General features: G+C 36.7%; 2 protein-coding genes across 8 annotated transcripts in view; one reads left to right on the top strand and one right to left on the bottom strand.

The window, feature by feature from the left end:
• TRNT1 (tRNA nucleotidyl transferase 1) overlaps positions 1 to 26,109 on the top strand; it is a 36,371-nt gene that overhangs the window by 7,240 nt on the left and 3,022 nt on the right. For 2 of the 7 annotated variants that reach the window (XM_063721958.1, XM_063721959.1), the window contains exons 3-8: positions 1,919 to 2,112; positions 5,155 to 5,293; positions 9,228 to 9,354; positions 11,086 to 11,279; positions 12,103 to 12,356; positions 12,559 to 17,770. In XM_063721958.1, coding sequence (XP_063578028.1) covers positions 1,919 to 2,112; positions 5,155 to 5,293; positions 9,228 to 9,354; positions 11,086 to 11,279; positions 12,103 to 12,356; positions 12,559 to 12,807 — 1,157 coding nt within the window. In that variant the 3' untranslated portion in view covers positions 12,808 to 17,770. Of the gene's footprint in view, positions 1 to 1,918; positions 2,113 to 5,154; positions 5,294 to 9,227; positions 9,355 to 11,085; positions 11,280 to 12,102; positions 12,357 to 12,558; positions 17,771 to 26,109 lie in introns of those variants that run through there. The other 5 variants (XR_008523714.2, XR_008523715.2, XR_010139180.1 and 2 more) reach the window with 5 other exon arrangements.
• The window catches only part of CRBN (cereblon), a 29,483-nt gene continuing 17,819 nt past the window's right edge, over positions 14,446 to 26,109 (bottom strand). Inside the window, 6 exon segments of the mRNA NM_001134083.1 lie at positions 14,446 to 15,453; positions 16,806 to 16,937; positions 17,759 to 17,823; positions 18,288 to 18,403; positions 19,066 to 19,150; positions 20,546 to 20,608. Of these exon segments, the coding sequence (NP_001127555.1) occupies positions 15,273 to 15,453; positions 16,806 to 16,937; positions 17,759 to 17,823; positions 18,288 to 18,403; positions 19,066 to 19,150; positions 20,546 to 20,608 (642 nt within the window). The 3' untranslated portion in view covers positions 14,446 to 15,272.

Below are 26,109 nucleotides of genomic sequence, written 5' to 3'. Positions count from 1 at the left end.
AGCATAATTAACCTGGTGTTTTGGGTACTGTGTTGTGAGTAGTTAGGAGGAGCAGTTGATGCATGGCACAATTAACCTAGTGTTTTAAATCCCTAAGTCTAGATGATGGAGGCTGGATTTAAGGGAGGTGATGTGGTCCTGGAAGTGGGCGTTGATGGGAAATGTGGCATTAGGGGAATATGAACACTTTCCCTTGGGGAGAGCTTGTGGAAAAGATACCCTTAATTAAGTCAAGAGGGTAGGGAGCATTTGTTATTTTTAAGTACGTCATTTTAAGGAGTCTACAGAGAATGGGGCTGAAAAGATGTGGGAAGAGTAGGTGGAAGAGGAGTGTGGGCAAGACAGAGAACAGAAGATGTTGAGGTAGAGACAGAGAATTATGTTTTGAGTTGTGATTAGAGGTGCTAGAACTTTGATGTATGATGAGTTTAGTTGAATGCTCGTGTCACTGTCCACTAGCCAAAGACCAACAGGGATACAAGTTGGGTTGTTACTCCTGGCAGTGAGGAGCAACATGCTGAGTGAGGAGTAGCATGCTGACACTGGAGAACCTGGAGGTATACTCAGTAAGAGGGCTTTAGAAATGACTTCTTACAGGAGTTGGGCTTGTATTGGGTCATTTTGGAGAGCATTTAAGGTAGTAGAGCTTTACAGCGGGTTAGATGCTCTCAGGAAGCAGAAGTAATTCTGTGATTGGGTGTCTTAATACTGCTTTCCTAGAAGTTGAGTACAGTTGTGAGACTAAACCTAATTGGTAAGGCACAGTCACTGTTACCAACTATTGTAGGGTGTGTCATGGGCAGTGTTCATGTTTCGTGTATGTTTAGGTGATTACAGAGTTGTCTTGATCGATCCATCATGGTCACAGAATGGGCTTGTCTCATACTGATGTTTTGTGAAATTGTTTCTGTTCCACAGACCCCAGGGCCTAATATTGTGGCAGGCTAGCTCCTGGATGCCACTCTCACTAGGTTCTATGTGGGCATATGGATAGTTATAGTGGATTTTGCCTTATCCTGTACATATAGAGGAGTCAGCTATGTAGTTGCTCATAGTTGTTCAGTGTTCAAATGGTTCTACCTAGAGCACAGATAGGAGTTGATTTTAGAATTATATACACATCATTTCTTGAAGGATTTTTAGCTATAAACATTAATCATAAGTGGTATAGACTAATGTTGTCTGATAGTTTCATGCATGAACATCCTGCCTCAACATCTATCTATAAACACAGAGAAATACAAGAACATGTTACCATTTCTAAAGTATGCACATAAATTGGGAAAAGAAAGCAGAATTGTTTGATTTACTTTTTTTTTTTTTTTTTTTTTGAGATAAGGTCTTGCTCTGTCACCCAGGCTGGAGTGCAGTGGCACGATCATAGCTCACTGCAGCCTTGAACTCCTGGGCTCAAGCCATCCTCCCACCTCAGCCTCCCAAGTAGCTGGGACTACAGGTGTGCGCCATTGAACCTGGCTATTTTTATTTTTTGTATAGATAGAGTCTTGCTCTTTGCCCAGGCTAGTCTCGAACTCCTGGGCTCAAGTGATCTTTTCGCCTCAGCCTCCCAAAGTATCAGGATTACAGGTGTGAGCCACTGCGCCTGACCTGCTTTTGTCTTTAGTAATACTTCAAATTTATATTGATCACTTTGAGGCATTGTGGAATTCTGAATTATCTTCTGAATAAGCAAAGAATTCTGCAAGTTCCCTGTTTCCCGTTGGTCCTCAGAGGCACTCTCCTGTAGACAAGTCTTTTTACTTCTTTGGGCCTTGTTCTCATTTTTCATATGAAAAGCCTCAGTTAAATGAATCTCTGCTGTTCCAACTAGATGGAAAAGCCTTGTACTTTTGTGGTTAAAATAAACACATTGAAATAAAGAACTTGGGAATAAAAATCTTATTTTCTCTCATCTCAGAATTATTTGTCAAAGAGAATCACGAATTAAGAATAGCAGGAGGAGCAGTGAGGGATTTATTAAATGGAGTAAAGCCTCAGGATATAGATTTTGCCACCACTGCTACCCCTACTCAAATGAAGGAGATGTTTCAGTCGGCTGGGATTCGGATGATAAACAACAGAGGAGAAAAGCATGGAACAATTACTGCCAGGGTGAGTCAAAAGTTTGACAGTTAATTACATTGCTTTTTTGGTAGTTTTTAAAAACTTAATTTTCTCTAGTTAAAAGCAAATAACGAAAAGTCTAATAAAAAACGTCAGTCTCTTCTACGCCCGTCTTAAACCCTGCAGTCCTCTGTTCTTGCAGCCATGTTTCATTTTTATGTTACCTCTCCATTTCTAAAAAGACCTTTGTATGCTACGGTATTTACTTTTCAGTTTTTACTATCCCAGTTTTAAGATGTGTTATGTATTGACTTTCCATAAGGGAAGATGAATTTAGCTTTCTTACCACACCCTTCTCGACAACAAGCACATACAATTCTCCTTCTTCTCTCTTCCTAGTATATTTATATCATAATTTTTGGTTAAGTCAGTATTCAGGGTTCACGTTTATGACTCTGTATTGTTTACAGCCAGATTGTGGAGTATATTGTGATGACATTTCTTCTGTTGGCATGTTTTTTAATTTTCCTGCAGTTAATGGCATTTTTCTTTTACATAGCTTCCCATGTACCACCAATTTATTCCTGCATTGTGTGCCAGAGTTATAGAGTTCCTCTCAAAAGATTTAAACACATTAGATCAAGTTTCAGTTGGGTTTTTGGGAAACATCTTACCTGGTGCTGTCTTCCTGCTCCAATATGGACTTTTAGGAATTTCCTTGGCCTCTCTTTTTTGTTAGGCCTCCTGTTTCCTGGGTCCCATGTGCTGTTCTCTCTTGGCTTAAGCCCTCATTTTAATAATCCAAAACCTGAGGAAGCCTTACACATCTGAAAATGTTTTTATTTTACCTCCACACTGGTTTGATAGTTATGGTTACAGAATTCTAGGCAGGGAATAATTTTTACTCAGAAATTTAAAAGTATTGTTTTCTAGCTTCCAGTACTGCCACTAAGTCTAGTTCCATTTAGATTTCTCTTTTGTTTAAAAACCTGATTGCCATTATTTCCTTTTGGAAGTCTTTCTGATCTTTTTATGTCTAATGTTTTTAATTTCAAGATGATATAACTTGTTTTGGATTTTTCACTTATTGTGCAGGGCACTTAGTGGGCCCTCGTGTTTCTTTCATAATTTCATCCCTTTTGTTAAATGTTTTTTCCTTTGGAAACTCATTATTTGGATACTGAATTGCTGGGACTGACCTTCTAGTTTTATCTTTTGTCTTTATTTTATATTCTCCTGTCTTACTTTCTATGAGAGTGCCTTAACTTCATCTCCCAATCATTGTATAATACTGACAACTTCTGTGGTCTTGTAGAATTTAATTTCAAGAGGTCTTTCTTAGTATATTTCTTTGGAAAGCTTCCCGTTCATGTTTCAGATGCAAGATCTTTTATTTCTCTTAGGATATCTACTATATTTTGCCAATGTCTTTGTTTCCTCCGAGTTTTTTCTTTCATGTTGGCTTTCCTTAAATTTGGGTGATGTTCTATACTTGAGGGCTTTATTGTAGTTTTGCATGGGAAGTGTCAGCCAATTGGGACTCCCAATCTAAGTCTCAGTAGGAGTTTTCATTAGGAGAAATCAGAGAAGAATACTCCAGTATTATGCCAGGGAATGAGCCTGATTGTTAGCATCTTGAAACCAAGTAGGGAAAGGGATGAGGGTCATGTTAATTTTCACTTTAATCTTGTTTTCATTATGATGCTTCATTCCCATGAGCATCTGTGCCTGGTGCAGGAAGGTCTGATTATTTTTGGTTCAACCTTTCTAGAGAATCAGTCCCTGGTTTTCTGCCTCGTTAAGGGAGTCATTCTAGGTAGGTCTGATTATTTCTTAAAATGAGTTTCAAACAGTTTTCCTATTTCAAACCTTACCTTATTCTTTGTCTTCAGAGATACTTGTGCCTCAAATTCTTGAGTTCTGGAATTCTATAGTGAGAGATAGATGTAGCTTGTATCTAGAGAAGAGTATGTATCAAATTGAGAGAAATCCTACAACAGACTTCTGGTGGTCATTAATGGCTTTCACTTCCTAAATAAAGACATTCCTAACTGTTGGCACATAAAACACTTTATTCTCTACTCCTAAATGCTAATATGCTATCTGTCAGATATACTTTCTCTTTTACATATATTCCTCTTTCTCCACCGTGCCTTTGGTCATCTCTTCTTTTCATTTGAAGTTTTCCTACCACACCTGCATGTACAAACCCTGCTGCTTTTTCAAGGCTTGGCACAGACGCCACCGTATCACGAAGTTACTCAGCTTCCCCAGCTGGAGGTAGTCTGTCTTCCTAAGATAGAGGTAACTCTTTATTTTAATCTATTTCTTTCTCTTTTGAGACAGGGTCTCACTCTGTTACCTAGGCGGGAGTGCACAGTGTGATCTCGACTCACTGCAGCCTCTGCCTCCCGGGGTCTAGCGATCCTCCCACCTCAGCCTCCCAGGTAGCTAGGACCACAGGCATGCACCACCACACCTGGCTGGTTTTTTTTGTATGTTTGGTAGAGATGGGGTTTTACCATCTTGCCCAGGCTGGTCTTGAACTCCTGAGCTCAAGTCATCCGCTTGCCTTGGCCTCCCAAAGTTCTGGGATTACAGGCATGAGCCACCACCCCCAGCCTTTATTTTAATTTCACTGGGGATTACCAGTAAGGGAGTTGCAAGATCTGTTAACTGTATTCTTTATCAGTCTTTTGCTCAATGGCATATGTTCCATAAATTGACATTCACCTCTTTGCAAACTGGAGCTATTAAAAATATTTCTGATAATAGCTTGATTTGAAATTGAAGAACAGTTTTGAGGGTTTCTCCACATCACCTGGCAGAGGTGACATGTTTGTGTGTTAAACTCATCTTTTTTAATCATGATGTGCATTTAAAAAAAAAATCAGTCTTTTGGTCTGTTTTTGAATAACGTGGATATTTTTCTGTTTCGATGTTTAGATATGGTAGTTGACGTTAAAAAGACTGTAACTCTCAGGGCTTATAGTACTATCTCTTTATAAAGATAAAAACTTATTTTTTTCAATTCAGTAGTATGAAAACCTAATTTAAATGACAACAAAAACCCCATGTATTTAATTGCAGCTTCATGAAGAAAATTTTGAGATTACTACACTACGGATTGATGTCACCACTGATGGAAGACATGCTGAGGTAGAATTTACAACTGACTGGCAGAAAGATGCGGAACGCAGAGATCTCACTATAAATTCTATGTTTTTAGGTAATATTTGCAGATAAAACCATGTTTTGAGTCTATCAGAATGCCTTCTTTTCAAGTAAAACCTACATTCTGGAAATGTTCTTCAACTTGAGAAGTTGCATTAATTTGTTCTAAGAGATGGTTTAGCAGATTGCTTAAAAGAATAGTCTCTGGGCTGGGCACGGTGGCTCACGCCTGTAATCCCAGCACTTTGGGAGGCCGAGGCAGGCGGATCATGGGGTCAGGAGATTGAGACCATCCTGGCTAATATGGTGAAACCCCATCTCTACTAAAAATACAAAAAATTAGCTGGGCGTGGTGGCAGGTGCCTGTAGTCCCAGCTACTCGGGAGGCTGAGGCAGGAGAATGGCATGAACTCGGGAGGCGGAGCTTGCAGTGAGCTGAGATTGTGCCACTGCACTCCAGCCTGGGCAACAGAGGGAGACTCCGTCTCAAAAAAAAAGAATAGACTCTGGAGCCAAAATCCCTGGGGTCCAATTCTGACTCCGTCACTCACTAGCCACGAAACAAAAACGTTAATTAATATTGGCTTCCTTTGTACAGCTGTGAGGTTTAAGAGAGTTAATTGTAAATGCTTAGAACAGTGCCTGACACATGTACACATTCAGTCAGTGCTAACTTAACTGCATATAAACAACATTATTTCAGGGAAGAAAAGTGCACACACACGGTACATGTACATACTCCACACACATCCACACACACACCCAGGATCATTCTTTTTCCTTTGCACTATCTTCCATGCGTGTTTATTCACTCTTTCCTCTCTTTTGCTTCCCTGGCAAACAATGGTGAATGACTTCAGTACCTTTTTTACTGCTGAGCCTACACACAGCCTCAGATTCTTTTTTAGCATTGTATTCTAGGAATCATTAGTAATCAGAATGATGAAACCTATTTATTTCAGCTTAACTTTTTTGTTTAATGAAAGCACTGGGAATTATATGGGGGGTAGATACGAATTAGGTTAGTGTTTTGATACATTACTAATGCATCATATGTTGTACTTTAAAGTTAAGACAAGCCCTTTATGTTTAAGATTTTGGATTAAAGATTTTGGAAAAAAAAGTATTCGTAACCTAGTTTGTAGCAACAATAGTGGTAAAAGGATGAAGTAATAGGATTTGCTTCATGCATAGATGGGCAAGAAGTTTATAAGCTAAGCTGGGATCTCTTGCTGATTATAGTAATGACAGATACAATTTCTAGGGTACCTACTGGGTTCTAGGTACAACATTGGGTACCTGATATACTTTATTTCATTAAACTCTCAGAAAAACTTCATAAAGTGTGTTAAGCCCACTTGATAGAAGAGGAAACATGAGACTGAGAGATATTAAGTAACTTCGTTTAACAGAGAACCATGATTTTGGCTTGTTTCCAAAGCCTAGGCAATATATGACCATAGAAAGCCCAATTGGTGCATTTTTCTCTCAGTTAATGTAGTCAGAGCTCCAGGTATTTATTTATTCTCATATTTACTCATGGAGGAAACTGCTCCAAATAGTGCAATATAGAGAGTCTTGTCTAACTGGCTTCTTTCTCATAAGCATACTGAAGGAGAGAAACTAATACTCTTTTTCAGTGTCCTAGTTTATGAAATAAAAGCTGTTCTTATTGGTACTATCATTTTCTGACATTTACTGAACCCTTATAACATGTCAGGCACTGTTCTAAGCACATTATATAAATTTAATCTCCTGACAACCCTGCGAAGCAGATACTGCTATTTAACCGATGGTAACTTGCCCAAAGTTGCACAGCTTGTAAAGTGTAGGATCAGAATTCCAACTCAGGCAGCCTGACTCCAGAGGTCACATTCTTAATCGCTACATTATTCCCTGCAACTCAACCATATTTCATATTTTTATTTACTGTATTTTAAAAGGATGATATTCAGAGCAAAACAAAATACACACCAGTATGATGCTTACTAAGCTTTGTGTAGTTTTCTATCCTGGCTTTTTCCAAGCCTTATTAGATCAAGCATTCATAGTTCTGGCATTTATGGTTGGTTACTTTGCTTCTCAAACCCCTATTTTTGCTTTGATCATATTCCTATGATTTTTTCCTCCAAATTTTGATCTGGCCTTTAGGTTCCCCAGGGACAGTTACAAGTCTCTTCATTAGGAGAAATAACACCAAGATGGATATACCATATTATTTGCTACTTTGTGATCATATTTTTGCCTATTTACACATTTTCTTTTTATCTTCATTTTCTTTTATGTCTTTTTGAATCTGGAGCCTTCGAAATTTGCCATGTACATCAAGATGGTTCCCTTTTAAAAGTTACTATGCATATAAAACTATTAACAGCTTGGGAAGAGTTAAGCATTAAGTGTGAACTTACCAATATACTGTTGCTTTTGGGATAATCAAAGAACATTCAAGTTCAAACACAGCCAAGAGGTATTTTTGATAAGTAGTTGTCAGTGCCTCTTTTCTGTAATGCTGCAGAGTGAAATATCTCATAGGATCACTGACCTCCCCATTTGGTTAGCTGAATGGTGTCTGTTTCGGCTCTAAATTCCTTTTTCTTTTTTTTTAAGTCTCCATGGTAACCAACTGTCTTAGTTTGCTTGAGCTTGAAATACTTCCTTGGATGTGTGATTTTCAACTTTAAAACTAGGAATGTCTCAGGCAAACCAGTGTGAAGTGGTCGCTGTACTAATTAATACTTAAGGTTTTATGTACATATATATAAAATTAGTTTTATGTCACTTTTTCTTTTTTGGTTCAACATATGAGAACATTTGTTTATTACCATTTTTGTGAATGGCTAATAGATTAACATGGTTCAAAATTCACAAAGTTTTAAAGGCTCTATAGTGAAGTCTCCTGATCTGTAATGAACAGGACTGCCCGTTTAACCACACCCTTGCTAACACTGTTATCAAATGTTTGCATCGTTGCTGATCTGAAAAACGCTATCTCGGAAATGGGTATTTACTGGCCGGGCATGGTGGCTTATGCCTGTAACCCTAGCACTTTGGGAGGCTGAGGTGGGCAGATCACTTGATGTCAGGAGTTCGAGACCAGCCTGGCCCACTTGCCGAAACCCTGTCTCTACTGAAAATACAAAAATTAGCTGTGTGTAGTGGCAGGTTTACTTGGGAGGCTGAAGCTGGGAGGCTGCAGTGAGCTGAGATTGCACCACTGCACTCCAACCAGGGTGACAAAGTGAGAATCTGCCTCAAAGAACAAAAAAAGGATTTATGACTAAGGTTGAAAATCTTCATTATTAAAGAGATTTCTGTATTTCCTTTATATGTAGCCTATTTTTGTATTTACGTGGCCTTTTTATTAGAACTTTTATATGTTATGGAAATTAGCCATTTTTTTAATATGGACTTACATATATTTTTCCAAAAATGTCACTTATGACTTTGTGTGTGATAGCAGTTCCTGCCATACAGGCATATTTGATTTTTTATGTCATTCAATTATTTCTTCGAAAATCCTGTTGTTTTGTGTTTTGTTTTCTATTTTCTTGCTAAGTAGAGTTTGAAAGATCTTCAAGATTATAAAGATTCCAAGATTATAAAATATTTTCCTCGTTTCTTCTGTTAATCCTGTTATGTATTTTTTCCATTTTATTTTGGCTATTGTTTATTTTCCCATATTGTGAAAATCAGCTTGTATGGTGTCTTGTTGGCTCCACTCCACCTCATACAAGTTTTGCATATTTCTTGTTTAGTTTATCCTTGGATTATCTTTTTAGTTGCAATTGTAAATGCAGCTAAACAGACTAAAAGACAGTCTTTTATTGTCTTCCATTTGATAGTTGATATGTATGAATACCTATGTGTTTTAATAACTCTTCACTCTGCTGAATTTTTACTGTTTGTTGATAGTGTTTAGCTGATTTTCTTGTGTTTTCAAATTCTTATTTGCCAATAGTGATTTTTCTCCCTCCTTTTCTAATGAATAGGTTTTGATGGCACTTTATTTGACTACTTTAATGGTTATGAAGATTTAAAAAATAAGAAAGTTAGATTTGTTGGACATGCTAAACAGAGAATACAAGAGGATTATCTTAGAATTTTAAGATACTTCAGGTAAGAATTTTTAAAAATAAAAAATGAAAGTTTTAATACCATCACTAGAGCGTAACACTGGTCATATGAAACCCACAGCAGGTCAGTGTACAAAATGGTGACATCCCAAATGTCTTGTCTCCAGTGAAGACCTAGCACCCTATGACTTACGAGTGAAAATTACTTAGCTACTTCATATTGTATTTTCATTCCCAGAACGCACATATACTTTATGTGATCTTTCCTACAAATTTGATTTAAGTCATTTTTTTAAATGCCCATTTTTCTTTTTGATTGATATTTCCTCAATTGATTCATTAATTACACAGATGTTTGAATGCTTACCACACAGGTCAATCCCTGTATTAGCTGCATTAAACACGGTAATGAATGAGTGAAAGTGTTCGCCTTCATACAGCTTACGGTTTTAGGTGGTCGTGGAAATCGGTGATGGTTCACAACAAAATGATTTTGGTGAAAAGAAATACCTGTTATATGATTTAAAAAATCAAAGTATAAAGACATACTCAAAACTTGGATAGGCCGGGTGTGGTGGCTCACGCCTGTAATCCCAGCACTTTGGGAGGCCGAGGTGGGTGGATCACAAGGTCAGGAGATCGAGACCATCCTGGCTAACATGGTGAAACCCCATCTCTACTAAAAATACAAAAAATTAGCCGGGCATGGTGGTGGGTGCCTGTAGTCCCAGCTACTCGGGAGGCTGAGGCAGGAGAATGGCGTGAACCCAGGAGGTGGAGCTTGCAGTGAGCCGAGATTGCGCCACTGCACTCCAGCCTGGGCGACACAGTGAGACTCCATCTCAAAAAAAAAAAAAAAAAATCTTGGATAAACTTGGTAAATATGAAATGCATGACTAGTTTTGTGGGTAGCAATGATGTTTAAATGTCACACACTAACCTTTTTAAAAAAACTATCCGAATTGGCTAGTTTATGTCAAGTAATATTCATTTTTCACTGGTTGGGATTGCTCTCAGAATATTCTATAACAGATCATGGATATTTTGTCAATGTAGTTTCTCTAAACTTGAGTATTTGTAGTCTCTCATAAATAAGAGAACATAGATTAAGACTTAGCTGTATTTGGATCACTAATCCAAATTTAGCATTAATTTACTTATTTAGCATCACTTTGGGACCGCTGATGAATAGAGGGTATTCATTAGAATTTTAAGGGTATAAGAGGGAAAACACATGTACGTTAGGGCTTCCAGTTTTAAGATTCCATGAAATATACTCCAGGGTGTGCAACTAGATTAGTCATATTTGAAGGTTTTCATTGAAAGTACTAATGTGTACAGACAGGCAAGCTTTGAGGAATTAAGACTACTCTGTTAAGGCACTGCAGTCTTCTTTTGGTTTGCTGCCTTTACAAGAATGCTATTTTTTTTTTTCATCAAGTATAAGTGCCAGTTCAGGAATTGCATTTGATGACCATTCGGAACGTCTTGAGTCAGTAATTTGGAAGTGAGGTGGAGACCTTGAAGTTTTAGTTCTTGCTAACCTCAAAAAGGCTACTTATATTTTATTCGATCCTGGGTTTTCTTATCTGGGAAAAGAAAGAGGAGGTGGAGAAATGACCAGTTGCTTTCTAAGGTCCCTTCTAGACCTACCTAATTCTATGTTGTTTTCATTAAGCAGATGTATGAGATAGTACCAATAAAAATGAAAAACAGATTTTGCTTATGATATGCCAATATAGAGGTAATACCCTGTCAAGATTTTGTCTTGTAGGTTTTATGGGAGAATTGTAGACAAACCTGGTGACCATGATCCTGAAACTTTGGAAGCAATTGCAGAAAATGCAAAAGGCTTGGCTGGAATATCAGGAGAAAGGATTTGGGTGGAACTGAAAAAAATTCTTGTTGGTAACCATGTAAATCATTTGATTCACCTTATCTATGATCTTGATGTGGCTCCTTATATAGGTGAGAGCAAGTTATAAAGTGTTTGAATTTTTGGCAGTGAAATATCTGGTTTCAAATTTCATAAGGAAAGTTTGACTCATTTGATTGAAGAATTCTTGATGGAGAAATGGAGTATTTTAAAATAAGACAAAGTTTGGGTTATGGGGTAAGTTGTCGTGAGTAGGGAACAGCTCAAAGACAGCCTATGGTGCTTGTAGAGTAGTCTCTAGTCAGATCTAGGTTTGAAGGAAGCTCAGCCCCTTATCTAGTCTTTGCAACTTGGGTTAGTTTCTAACCCAAAAAAGCGGTTTAAAAGTAATGTAGCCTCTATCTAATAGAAAAGCTAAAAGGATTCAGTGAGTTAATACATGTAAAGCTCTTTTAGAAGAGTGACTTGTATACAGAAATTGTTCAGTAAATGTTGTAATTCATTTTCACAAAGAACAGTGGGATTATATGGTTTATCACACTTCTGGAAGCTTGGGCATATTTCAAATTTCAGTAACATTACTGAATGGGGGGTGGATCTTGTATCAGTGGAAAGTCAGGAATTTGTGATTAGAAAGAGTATGCCTTGTGAGTCTGACACCACCATCACCGCCACCCCTGGACTTCTTGATGTAGCTTTAATAGAAACAAGAACATTTTAGAGGTTTTGAAGGTGACAGGGGAGAGGATAACAATATATAGTGGTTTGCCTGTAAGTTGGAACATCAGACTGAACCTATATAATGTATCCTAGTGACAAAGCATTTCTGGATACTAAAACAGTGGCAAGGTTTAGGATATGAGTGGTTTTTTTATCCCCACTAAAAACAGGTGAAAAATGCTTTTGTCCCTACAGGTTTACCTGCTAATGCAAGTTTAGAAGAATTTGACAAAGTCAGTAAAAATGTTGAAGGTTTTTCACCAAAGCCAATGACTCTTTTGGCCTCATTATTCAAAGTACAAGATGATGTCACAAAATTGGATTTGAGGTTGAAGATCGCAAAAGAAGAGAAAAACCTTGGCTTATTTATAGTTAAAAATAAGAAAGATTTAATTAAAGCAACAGATAGTTCAGAACCATTGAAACCCTATCAAGACTTCATTATAGATGTAAGTATATACTAGGCTTGGTCAGAAATATGAAGTATTGTCACTAATTTAGAATTAATTTATTAAAACTAAGATCTACAATTCTGTGAATTTTACTTATTTTAAATGAAAAAATTTATGTTTAGTATTTAAATTTTAGGATAAGATTGTAAGTGTATGTTTTCATGTGTGATGAAACTAAATGTTTGATTTTGACACGTAGTCTAGGGAACCTGATGCACCTACTCGTGTATGTGAACTACTGAAGTACCAAGGAGAGCACTGTCTCCTAAAGGAAATGCAGCAGTGGTCCATTCCTCCATTTCCTGTAAGTGGCCATGACATCAGAAAAGTGGGCATTTCTTCAGGAAAAGAAATTGGGGCTCTATTACAACAGTTGCGAGAACAGTGGAAAAAAAGTGGTTACCAAATGGAAAAAGATGAACTTTTGAGTTACATAAAGAAGACCTAAAACTGATGGCTACTAAAAAGCAGAGCATTTCTGGTAAGAATAAATTTTCCCCCCTCCCTCTTAATGAGGTTTTAGAGACTACACCAGAATAAAAGACAGATTAGGGGACCTCTGTAGAACAACAAGGGTCTTATTTTGTGAATTATATTTCAAGAACTAAACTGAGATCCACCTTTCTGGATCTGATTTATATCACTGAATGTACAGTTCTTTTGGAATAGTTTCACCTGAGAAAACATAGTTGGCTATTATCTTAACCTGTTCAGGCTTTTAAAAAAAAAATGTTTTTGCATAGGGTAGTACTAAGATCTTAAAAAGTGGTAACTGTCTTGAAGAAAAAATGTTTATTGTTTGCAATTGAAATAACTGTGTCCCCAGTTGCTGGCATTCATAGGTACAGGATTTGTTCTAGTAAGCTATGCTTTAGTATGTGCTTGATATGCATGTAGAGCCTGGGAAAGTCATGGGATTAACTTGAGGGTCACTCTTGAGCCTATTATTTTAATAAAACATTGGGATTGGAAGATAAATATGTTTATGTGGTATCTGACAATGTGTATCAGGTGTCATATACAATGGTAATATGCCTCTCTTTAAAGTGTTACTAATTAAAAGGATATGGCTTACATTTATATTTGTTCTCTAAAGATTTGAGTCCTAAATGCTTTCATTAGGTAAATAAAATGTATAACACAAACTGTTTATTTCAGCTGCTATACTGACATTTCATAATTTCTTTCTTTTCTGTGTAGCCAGTCAGTCATAACATCTTTGTACTCTATGAGCAAATAGTAATTTTGGACCTTGATAAAACAATTTTGTAGAGTGTAATATTTCTAAGAGGAAGTGTCACAGGGGCTATGATGCAAGAAAGCCTCAGAAATGACTGCACACAGGTCAGTAATTAGATGCATTATAAAATAATACTTTGATAGACCCAACATCATATAATACATACTATTTCTGTATAGATCTGTATAGAAAGTATGCAGATTTAGCTATCGGGTCTGGTTTTGTCATGTATAAAACCATTTTCAGTAGTAGTGTATGTGTGTTTTTACAGATTAGAAAATTTTATTTGCTAGTAAACAGTATGGGACATACTGAAATTATAACTTTTCAGGGGGAAAAGGTAACTCATTGCAACTGGTTTAGATTTCAGCCTACAGAGATGTACTATGCTACTGAAAAGAACTTCCTGGGATCCACTGAGAAAGTTTTAGTGCAGTGTAAGAACTATATGAACAACCAGACCAGTGAAGTCATATAAACCCAAAGTTATTAAAGTAGTAAAAGTAGAGCTTAGAAAAAATAAGGTAGGGGCATATCCTGAATAGAAGTATTCTTGAATTTTCATTTACTCTATTTACATAAATATGCAATGTGATACTCAACTGATTTCTGATTTCACTCCACCTTCAAGGCATGTATTTTGGCCTCGTACTATTACTATATTTGAGTAAGCATATAACCTGATTAGTTTTAAAGTAGCAAAGGAATATCAATAAAAGGAATATCAATAAAACGAAAGTTATCACACAAATGTGGAAGGACCCACTAAACCCTTGAATATAAGCAAAGAGGTAGGTGGCAAAGCAGTCTTTTTAGAACTTTTACATTATTTGAACAAAGAACATGTTTAGTTTCACGCTTAAGGTTTACTTACAGATTTTCTTCAATTTACATTGAACAAAATAATACAGTATCTAATACAGTATCACGTTTAGCCTGGGTGAGGGGACATGTTTTGGCATCTTTCCCCTATAGTAGTAGTTTTGGTTCAAATTAATTTTTGAAAAATAGCTTTTGTATGGAACAGTATAAATGGGCTTATAGTTCAAATACTGAGCAAATACACAATACTACTTTTTACTAACAGGCACATAACGGAAATGACAACTATTCGTGGGCTCAAAAAACTGCATATTTTAACTAATTTTCAAAATTTACAAATCAGTATCTCAGAGAAGCTAAAGAAAATGGAAAGGAACAAAGCCCTTTTAGAATAATATACACTGCCTTGCTTCTTTCAAAAAGGAACATGTACTTGTCACCCTAGCTTTTGTTATTTAGAGCACTGGTACAGATATGCTGTCCCATACATCAGGATCAAATTATTAGTTTCACATTGTAGGAATTTAAGATTTTTTTTTTTACGCAGGAAATAATCTCATCATTTCCAAAGATGTCTTCATGTCCCATCAATGACATGCTACCAAACATATCAGATTCCACAGGATAATGGCACCAAGCTACCCAAATAGATGATTCTGGTATTCTAGACTGCCGTTCATGCTCTCCAAAAGTATACTTAAAAGTTTCAAATACAGTTTCACTTAGAAACTGCAACCCTCCAAGTAATGTTATGTTTACTTAGGTATGTATCAGAGGCAATAATTTCCAAAGCAGATCTGATTTTAGAATATAACCAATTTGTCAGATAACTTTATCTCTATCACATCTGTTTACAAGCAAAGTATTACTTTGTCTGGACTTAGTTCATCTTCAGTGTCTGGGATCGTGGGCAACAGAGCAGATCGTGTTAAGCCCCAGAATTTTTGAGGTGACATGTCTTTTTTGGTGGCCGTAAACTTCCATCCAATATGGCTTGCACAGATCTTACACTGGGCAACAGTCCAGGCATACCTAAGAAATTAAGGAAAGATATCAGCTAAGGAAACACTTCTGTACTCCAAGCCTATCATATAAACCTATCATGAAGACAGACCTTAGAAGCAAATTCTAAGGATTAAGGAGATTCTAAGTTGAGATTTGATCCATACAGTTCCCTGAAACCTAAAAACATTTTCTAATTTTGTAATATGTATGACTTTTATGCTCTTAAGCGCCATGTTTACATTTTTCTTCTACTGCATAGAAATAGCTGGTTGCCAAGACCACATTCTAACTTGTACTGGCTTTTCCTTTGTTGTATTGCAGTCAAGTTAGAAAACAGCAATCACCTGCAGAAATAATGCACTTCTGTCTGAGTTAAACTGGATGGGCCAGGAAGGACACGTCTCAAAAAATACTGAAAAACTACTATTCTAAAATAAGAATGATTGTCAGATAATGCAACCAGAAATACAAATCATGGCATTTTGTTCTTAAGATAAACCATGTAATTGCAACTGTTTCCTTATTTTTTTCCCTAGGTATACCATGCCACATTTATTTATAGTAACAAATGTATTGTAGTTTTAGTCCTCACATAGGGTGCCAAGTAAGACAGGGCAATCCAAGTGACATAGTCCTAACCCCAGAGTAGCATGTAATCCCTTCTTAGCATCCCTCTTTGAAAACTGAAGATAGTACAGCTGAGGGAACTGAACAGGTTCCCAGGATCATAGAGAATCATTAAGCTGAAGCAAACAAACAACAAAAAAAGGCAAACTAGAAGAAAAGCAGGATTCAATGGGTTCTGCACCTTCTTAGTCTATTATTGCTTTGTAAACATTCTCCAGTTTTACATTACTACAGAATATGGTCCAGATATAAAGTTTTACTGGGTCATAAGACAGCTGATTTTCAGAATTACGTGACAGAAAAAAACAATTTTGGATTTAACTGGATACAGTAATTTGAGGACAACTGCAGTTGTCAACCTTTCCTTCCTTTCATTCAATGATGCTATATAAAAGATACAAAAAGTGCAACAGATGTTTCTAGCTATTTGTGGAATGAAGGACATTTAAATAAATTTTTTTTTTTTTTGGAGACAGATTCTCACTCTGTCACCCAGGCTGGAGTGCAGTGGCACAATCTTGGCTCACTGCAACACTCTGCCTTCCAGGTTCAAGAGATTCTTGTGCCTCAGCCTCCCGAGTAGCTGGGAGTACAGGCCCCTGCCCCCACACCCGGCTAATTTTTGTATCAAATTACTCATTTGACTACTTTTTATTATAAAGATTGTGGCAACTCTGCTTAGGACTCTGGATTTTTCTGCCCAATTAAGGTAAAAAAAAGAAAAAAAAAAGCAACCACCACCATAATATTACCCAGGAAACCAGCTGTGTTCCGTAGACGGCCGGCCTATCAGATTCAAGTTGCAAGCCTTATACACAGTAAGTGTCTCATGCACATATCCATGAGGGTTCACATAAGCTGCCATCGGCCCACATAAGGATAAACTAAAACAAAGAATCAACATGGAGAACAAGTCAAAATGAGAAATGCTTAGAATTTTATTGAAGTTCACCAAGAAATGAGGTATGAGCTATACAGTTTTTAATCTTTCAGTTTTATATAATACCAGGATCTTAGTATGAAAATGGGGTGGGGGTGCAGCTGGCAGACAGGCCTGTTTTGTCTTAAATGTCTAAATGTTTTCTGTGATGACTCAAAGGAAATAGTACTTGTTTTTAAAACCCTCCTCAAGAAAGACATTGTAAAGAACATAAAACTCAAATGCTTCTGAAGGAGTCTGAGAGTATAAGTGCAATGACAAGGTCCTGTGTGGTCATTTTGGGGCAGTTGATTATTTTGCAGAAAGCAGTTTCCTTACCTTCTTGATTTATAACTCTGATGAATTTGTCATAAAATGATTTTCAAACACTTATATCAGAGCATCAGTTGTGTTCAGAAGCATGTCCTACTTTGGCCCTATATGGCAAAACTGATGACTGAAATGTAATTTCTGAAGCATCTATGTTAGGGCCTAATTGAAGACAGTCTAATATATAGATTGTCAACAAGAATTAAGGGGAAAATAATTTCTCAGTTGTTTTACTTTACCTTGCTCATTACCTGTGAATAATCCCTGACATGCCTTGTTGCTCTGAGTACCCAATCTGGAAGACGGTCTTAGCAAAAGTGAGCTAATTCCCTGTATTTCATTTGCTGAATGTTTGTAATTTTTAGGTATTGGAGGAAAGTATATGGAAAACAGAAATACAGTCTTGATTATAATTCTGATAAGGCAGGTATATTAAAAATGTAATAAAGACCTTACCTGAATATTTCATTTTTGGTTGTTATTTCTGTTTCTTGACATTGTTTACAGCAAAGGGAAGTACACTAAAAAATTTGAGAGAAAAATTATTGGTAGGAAAAACTGGCATTCACTTTATCATGTAATCACACAGATCATCAAGAAACTTAAAAGATATTGCTCTCTCTGAATATTGTATTTTCCTTCCAAGCATTCAAAAACACTTAAAGATGGAGCAAGAAAATCACTGAAACTGAGATCTGCCACATATTTACATAAAACTAAATGACCTTCTCTGAGGTAAAGGAATAGTGATATATAACCTTGGATATTTCCATGCAGAAATCAAGTTATTTTTCACTAAGTTGATAAATGTATTCATATTTGACAAATACAAAACAATGAGTTTATCTGTAAGATCCCAATTGAAATCTGAATTGCCTGACTACATTACTGGACTCTATACAGAGCTCCATCGGCCCCAACAGAGCATCCTAGTTCTCCAGCCTGAATAAAACATGGGCATCAAAAACATATTCACTTTACTCACTTTATTCATAATGTCTAATTCACAGCGAAGTCGTTGGATAGCACTGCCAATTTTAAGGAGCTGAATTCTCAATACATCATCAATAGGAAGACAAGCAGCTACTCTGTAAGAAAAATCTTCAAGACATGGTTTTTCAAGTTTTAAACTTAGGAGTCAGATAAGCATCAGATAACTTACAAATCGGATAATATCCTTTTGAAATAAACCCTTCTCTATAAGGTTACACATTTTATACAAGTATAAACAATACAAAAATATACCAGCTGTCAAAGATATACTTTTCAGAAGCTCTAAATTTAATTTCTTTTCCTATACTTTGGTAAAATCCTTTTATGTTGAACATGAACTCAAATCCATGTTAGAAGTTATTTGCCAAGAGACTAGAAAAATAACTAAACTATACCTTATAAACAGATAAGAGAGTATCTATAATTAAGGCAAGTCCTGGAACTAGAGTCATTTCTTTTAAAGGCACCTTAAAGAACAGGGAAAGGAGTCCTTACACTCAGGAAGTGTTTTTGGATGACAGCCACTTCCTGCAATTTGAACTTTTTATGGAAAACTTGTCTAAAATTGGAGTGCTCACAGAATATAAGGATTTTATTGCAATTAATTTTAAAATACTCATTTTTTTCAACTGCTCAAAGGAAATTATGCGTTTCAGAATTAAAATGTTTTAATCAGTCTTAAAATCTAAAAGATATCATTGCATCCATTAGAAAGCTATTTTTTATAGCAAGACATCCCAGGCTCCAGGCAGGAAACTAACTTTTCATACCTATTGGATTTGAAGGAAGAGAATCATCTTTTAGATTTTCATCCCATTCACGTAGCTGTTTCTTGATTCTGTCCATTAAGGTTTCCTTGTTTAAAATAAGGGTAGCCATAATCAAGTTCATGGACTTATTAAAATTTACTATTAAGCTTTTCAACTCTTAAAACTAACATATTGGTAGCAATTTAAGTAATCACTCAGTCCCATCACAGTCCCAGTTTAAATGCCTCCATTTTCTTACGCAGCAATGATCAAGCTCCAGCTCCTTTGCCCAGCACTAAGTCTGCCTTCCAGCCTTTTCTCACTCACTGTGTTATCCCAGCGGTATATGCTCCCAACTCCCTTGCAGATTGCTCTGTTCTATGCCCCTGCTTGGAACTGGCCTCTCTTCTGCCTTCTTTTAGGCCATTTCTGACTCAGTCCATATGGATTATGGCACCTATAAATTGCACTAGCACTTGCTATCTACATACCTTACTTGGCACCTGTTTACTACATAATTTTCACAAGCATATGCAAAACATATGCAAAAACTCATATATTGTGTCTTTGTAATTGCTTAAAAGCTGCTAAACAGCAGAGCTCAACTGCAGTTTCCTTTAGTGTCGTGCATGTTGTTGAGTTTTCCCAGGACTCCAGATTTGTGGGCAGTGATTAAGGGAAATGGCTAGCATTTATTGAATGCCCGCTATGCACACCAAGTACAATAGCTACCATTATATATCCATTTTATAGGTCCTTGGAGAAGTAATTTGCTCCAGGCCCACAGAATAAGTGACAGAAATCAGACTCTGAAGTCAGTCTCTGATCTGAAATCCAGATTCTTTAAACCATTTCAGCACTGTCCCTTACTTAGTTTTGCAAAATGTGGCAATGCCTAGTGTTAAACTTTAAGGAGCAAAAACCCTCATGGATGCATTAATTAATAGACTAATGATCAAGAGATGTAAGTTAATATACTTGTTTAGAGAAAAGCCAAAACTGTAAAATATGGATGCTTTAATGTTCTAAATGTAACTCACCCAACCCAACAAAATTTCACATGCTTAATAAAACTCTAAAGAGTCTTGTGATACCATTTTTTTTTCTTTTGAGACAGAGTCTTGCTCTGTTGTCCAGGCTGGAGTACAGTGACACAATCTCAGCTCACTGCAGCCTTGACCTCCCAGGCTCAAGCAATCCTTCCACCTCAGCCTCCCAAGCAGCTGAGACTACAGCCACATGCCACCAAACCTGGCTAATTTTTGTATTTGTAGAGATGGGGTTTCACCATATTGCCCAGGCTAGTCTTGAATGCCTGGCTTCAAGTAATCCACCTGCCTTGGCCTCCCAAAGTGCTGGGATTACAGGTGTGAGCCACCACTCTTATATCTTGTTCTTAAGTTATAAGGCACTAGAAACTGGAAAAACTAAACCTTTGTTTTTTAATGACCCTTAATTATGACATGGCCTACCATATATAAAGTAAATTTAAGTTACTTACAGCATCATATAAGGAATATAGCCAGCGAGGCCATGAAGTTAGATTTGCACAATGAAACTTTCTCTGAAAACAAAACAAAAAGGCACTTAAAAAACCCCACAGAATAAAGATTCTAATGCTGGAATGAGCAACATCTGAAAAATGATTTTGACCTAGGAAAATATCTAATTTTAAAAAGATAAAAAATTTTGTAGATAATCCCATAACGTGACTATCTATGAAGTGTCAAATCAAATCATGCTTCTGTATCCTTCAAATATATATTGTAACTAGAATCTTCATTCCTATTTAAAAAGGTCAAACATTAAAATTTCAATGCTGAAGACAACTTTGGGAAGATAAATGTTGAGAGTAAACACCATACTTCTATTATGACCATGTTAGTTGTTAGTTGCCTTTATACTAATTACTTGTCCAGTATCTGAAGTGAAAACCTCAAAATACAATCCAAACTGTTTTTGTGTAAAAACTTTTAAATGAGAATCAGCTGAATCACTATAAGGACAAACATTAAGAAGTGACAGAATCCCAAGAAGGATAAAATGTTCATTTACTTGAGACTTCATGATGAAGTTCCTCATTTCATAAAACTCAAAGAAAGGGGAAACCGATTATATATCACCTCTAATTGTAACTGAAATCCAAACAGAAGCATGCCTAAGTCCATATAAAAATGTGAATTGTACTTAATTCCTGTAGAATTTCAGTATTTGAGGGGGAGACTCAATACTGTTAAGATGTCAGTCCTCAAATTACATATTCAGTGCAATACCCGTGAGAATGGAATTTATAAGTATAATTTAAAGTTCGTTTGGAAAAAGAACAGCAAAAGTAACCACAAAATTTTTGAAAGAGAAGCAAATGGTCTATAGGACACAAAAATATTACTGAAGGGATGCACTGCAGCAGTGCTAATAGCAACAAATTGCAAACAACCTAAACATCAATCAAAAATACAGTGAAATACATTAGAATATGTTTATATCAAGGAATGCTCTGCAAGTGATCAAAGAACAAGGTATAGCAGAATATAAAGAATTATCACATTTTTCTCAAAACAAAACCTACATATGTACAAATCTCTGTAATTTCACTGTAAATAAAATGTTAATTGACATGTGACATGACACATGAAAGTGAGAGAGAAAAGGAATAAGGTAGATCAAAAGGCACTTTTAACAGACCAGAACAAGAAAAACAAGGTAACATTTAACAAAACAAGAGGAAGACCCTACTCCTGCACCTGCAAGATCAAATGACTAGGTATGTTTCATATGCTGAATGATAATTACCCTAGGTATGTTTCATACCTAGTCATTTGATCTTGCAAGTGCAGGAGTAAGATCTGCAGGAAGCGTGGGAACATAGCACACGTAAAAGGGACTCGGGACTGAGCTGAGAGCTGGAATTGTGCTACGCAACTATACGATGTGCTACACCACTCACACCCTCTACTTCCCCACCACTCCAATCCTATTCTAGCTATGTTAGTTTGGTGCAAAAGTAACTGCGGTTTTAATAGAAGACTAGAATCTAAGAGACAATGTTATTCTATTCCATGCTGTTCAAATATGGGAACTTTTATTTTCAAAGGGAATGTCTTGTTACCAGAGATGTTCAGTTGAGAGCTGTCTCTCAAGTGGACATACTTGTTTTCAAATATTTTAGGAGTTGCAACATGGAAGAAGACAGACTTGTTCTAAAACACGACCTACAGCTCAAAACAAAGGATTCCTTAATGAGAAACATTTCTGGCTTAATATAATCCTTATATTTGAGACTATGCAAAGATCAGCCGTCCCCAACCTTTTTGACACCAGGGACCAGTCTCGTGGAAAACAGTTTTTCCAAAGATGGAGTGGAGGATGGTTTTGGAATGATTCAAGTGCATTACATTTATCATTAGATTCTCATAAGGAGCACGCAATCTAGATCCCTCACATGTGCAGTTCACAATAGGGTTTGCGCTCCTATAAGAATCTATGCTGCCACTGATCTGATAAGAGGTGGTGCTCAGCTTCACTTGCTCGTTCACCACTCACCACCTGCTGTGCGTCCCGGTTCCTAACAGGCCACAGACTAGTGCTTGTTCGTGGGCCAGGATTTGGGGACGTCTGCCAAGGGTGATCTGAGATGGCCTCCTACTATGTGCTCTGGTAGTGGTTAAAGCCTGAGGAGTCAGACCATGAGACCCTTCAGGTACTCTCCAATAAGTTGTCCCTCACTTTTAAGACTAAATACCTAATGGTAAGATTATTGTCACAGTCCAGTTACAGAATTTAAGAAAATACTACCAAGAACACATCAAGTAGCTCTGAATCTTCAGGAACAGCAAGGGCAACCATTAGTATTGTGCCAAGAATTTCACATTTCTTATAAGAATACTCTAAGGTCAGTAGTTTATTATCTCCATTCTAAAGTAAGGAAACAGAGGCACACAAGGATGGTATAACTTACCCAAGGTCACAGAGTCAGTAAATAGGAAGGAGCTAGGATTTGTATACAGGGAGTCTGACTCTAACCATCATTAATTCAACAAATATTGTGAGTGCCTGATAGGGTTTGGCCATGTCCCACCCAAATCTCATCTTGAATTGTAGTTCCCATAATCCCCATGTGTCGTGGGAGGGATCTGGTGGGAGGTAATTGAATCATGGGGACAGTTACCGCCATGTTTTTCTCATGATGATGAGTTCTCACGAGATCTGATGGTTTTATTAAGAGGGTTTTTCCCCTTTTGCTTGGCACTTCTTCCTGCCATCATGTGAAGAAGAACATGTTTGCTTTCCCTTCTGCCATGATGGTTAAGTTTCCTAAGGCTTCCCTAGCCATGCTGAACTGTGAGTCAAATAAAACCCTTTTCTTTATAAACTACCCAGTCTTGGGTATGTCTTAGCAGCGTGAGACCAGACTAATACAGTGCCTAACATGTGTCAGGCTATTTTTATACATTTAGGCTATGCCAGCGAATGAAAGAAAAATCAACAAAATTCAATGCCCTGTGGAGCTTATATTTTAGAGAGAAGCAGCTTACTAAGTTATATATTCTTAGAATTACAAAATGACAAAGACCTAACTGAAAGTTTTAGTTTCGCTGACTGACACACTCCTCATTATTAAAATATACTTCACATATCAGAATGGTCACTTTTGTAATACAAAAAAATGTTAAAAAGTATAGTACAAAAGTGTAATTTCATTTGGCACCCATGTCAAGAAACAGAATCTGAAATAATATATAAATTTCAAGTATAAAGAGAATAAAATGTGGCACACTAGCATGTTAAGGGCAATGCACTGGATCAGGCATTCACTCTGCCACCATGCCCATGAGCAAGCTACAGTTTCAGGTAGCTTCTTTTCAGAGTCAGAAGACCTCTAAAATTCTTTATTTGGAGCATCCTGAGAGATTCAAATATGCATAATACATCCTTAATATTTGGGATGTGTGTTAGTCAATTAGACACACTGAAGAGACATATACCAGAAAAGATTAGCTAGCTAGCTTTTACAGAGCAACTGCCAAAATTTAAGACATTTCAACATCCTCAAATTTAAGAGTTCCATTTAGCTTTCTGGCACAATAGGAAAGGCTCCTCTCTTATATCTAGGTAAAATGGATGATAAGTTCTAGCAATTTATAGGCATTCTTTAAATATATCAACACCATGATCGATGTCATAAAATGGTTATACCTCAAGAAAATTTAATACTAACCAAAAAGTTTAGGCACTTAAAAGTGACCAATGACTGATTCTCCAGCAGAGTAGTATTCACTCTGGGAACAGGATTTACTACTGAAAGCAGGCATAAAAGCCCTTAAAATGAATCTGTTACCTGGAGGTAATCTATCACAGTCCTCCATTTTTAAGCCTCATAACTATGGCTTCAGCTTTGCCTCCCAACAATGTAGAATATTCAAAACATGTGAAACTCCATTTAAGTGAGTCTTTGAAGTGCAATGAAAATGGAAAGAGTAACGTGAAAAGCTAAACATAAATAGTAAATTGCTACCATTGACTTCCTTTATATAGTGACTACAAGTGGTCACTTATTGTGTTAAATCCTATTACAATCAGCAATGTAAATGACAGAAATAATTTATATAAATAATTAAAAAGTTACCAGTTTTTGTTTCCTTCTTTCATGAACCAAATTCCTACATGGTAATAAAAACTGGAATGGAATGATAAGCTCTTTCCCACTCCTGAGGCTTATACGCTAATGGCAGATACACAAGTGCACATACAAGATGTATGCCTGGGAAATGACCAGTCTTTCTGAGGAAGCACCTGACTATACATAGCCTAAGATTTCAAGACTTTTCTTCTTTATATAAAAATAGTCAATAAATGTTACCGTTCTTATGATTATTATCCTGGAACAAGGTGAAACAGATTCTCAAGTTCACAAGGAAATGTTAATCAATGGTAGTCACTGAAAAGCTTGACAAAAGAGCAGTGAGGGGCTTACCAGCCCTATTTTTATTTACACAAATTATAAAGTGCCAACATTTACAACAATATGATGATGGCACACAAGCAGACCAAAAGAGAAGAAAAGTAAAATAAACATGAATTTGGTCTGTGACAATGGTGGGATCTCAAATCAATGGGGGAAAATATGGACTATTCAAAAAGTGGTAGTAGGACAATAGGGAGCCATCTGGAAAAAAGTAAAGTGGAATTTATATCAGAATCAACTGCACGAGGATCAGAGCTTTCCATGGAAAAGTAATGAAACCACAGTAAGTATACAAAGAAAACATGAGACATTCCTTTGCATGGGAACATCATTTTTGGCTATGATTTAGAATACAGAAGCATTAAAAATTAAACTATATAGGAACAACAACAAAAAAAACAGTTCTGTATGACAGAGCACACCAAAAACAAAGTTAAAAGACAAAAGACAAACTAGGAAAAATGTTTGGAACTCATTAATTACAGAGACTATAAAGCTTACAAGGAACTCCAAGCAATCAACAAGCCGTAGAAAAATGGGCAAATACTTTATAGAAAGGAAACACAAACTGCTCTTACAACAAAATGCTTACCCTTGCTCTCAGAGAAATTCAAATTGAACCTTCAATGTAATATATTTCACTTATCAGATCAGCAAACATCAGGTTTGATACTACATTGCCTGTGAGGCCATGATGAAACAATAATAAAAATAAGTACAAACACCTTAAGTATTTTGAAAATAACTCGCCTCCCGTGTTCCAGTGATTCTCCTGCCTCAGCCTCCCAAGTAGCTGGGATTACAGGCGCCCGCCACCATGCCCGGCTAATTTTTGTATATTTAGTAGAGACGGGGTTTCACCATTTTGGCCAGGCTGGTCTTGAACTCCTCACCTTGTGATCTACCCGCCTTCGCCTCCCAAAGTGCTGGGATTACAGGCGTGAGCCACTGCGCCTGGCCTCAAAATTATTTTTAAAACTGACAGAATTATAAATGCATTTACCCTGTAAGCTAATAACCTCACTCTTTAAAAGTTATAAATATTTATCTATATAAAAGGTCATTTGTACATGTTATTTAGTACAGATCTATCATCAGTA

The sequence above is a fragment of the Pongo abelii genome, chromosome 2 (assembly GCF_028885655.2).
Source record: "Pongo abelii isolate AG06213 chromosome 2, NHGRI_mPonAbe1-v2.0_pri, whole genome shotgun sequence".
In the NCBI taxonomy this organism is placed as follows: domain Eukaryota; kingdom Metazoa; phylum Chordata; class Mammalia; order Primates; family Hominidae; genus Pongo; species Pongo abelii.
This window is presented reverse-complemented; position numbering and strand designations above follow the sequence as displayed.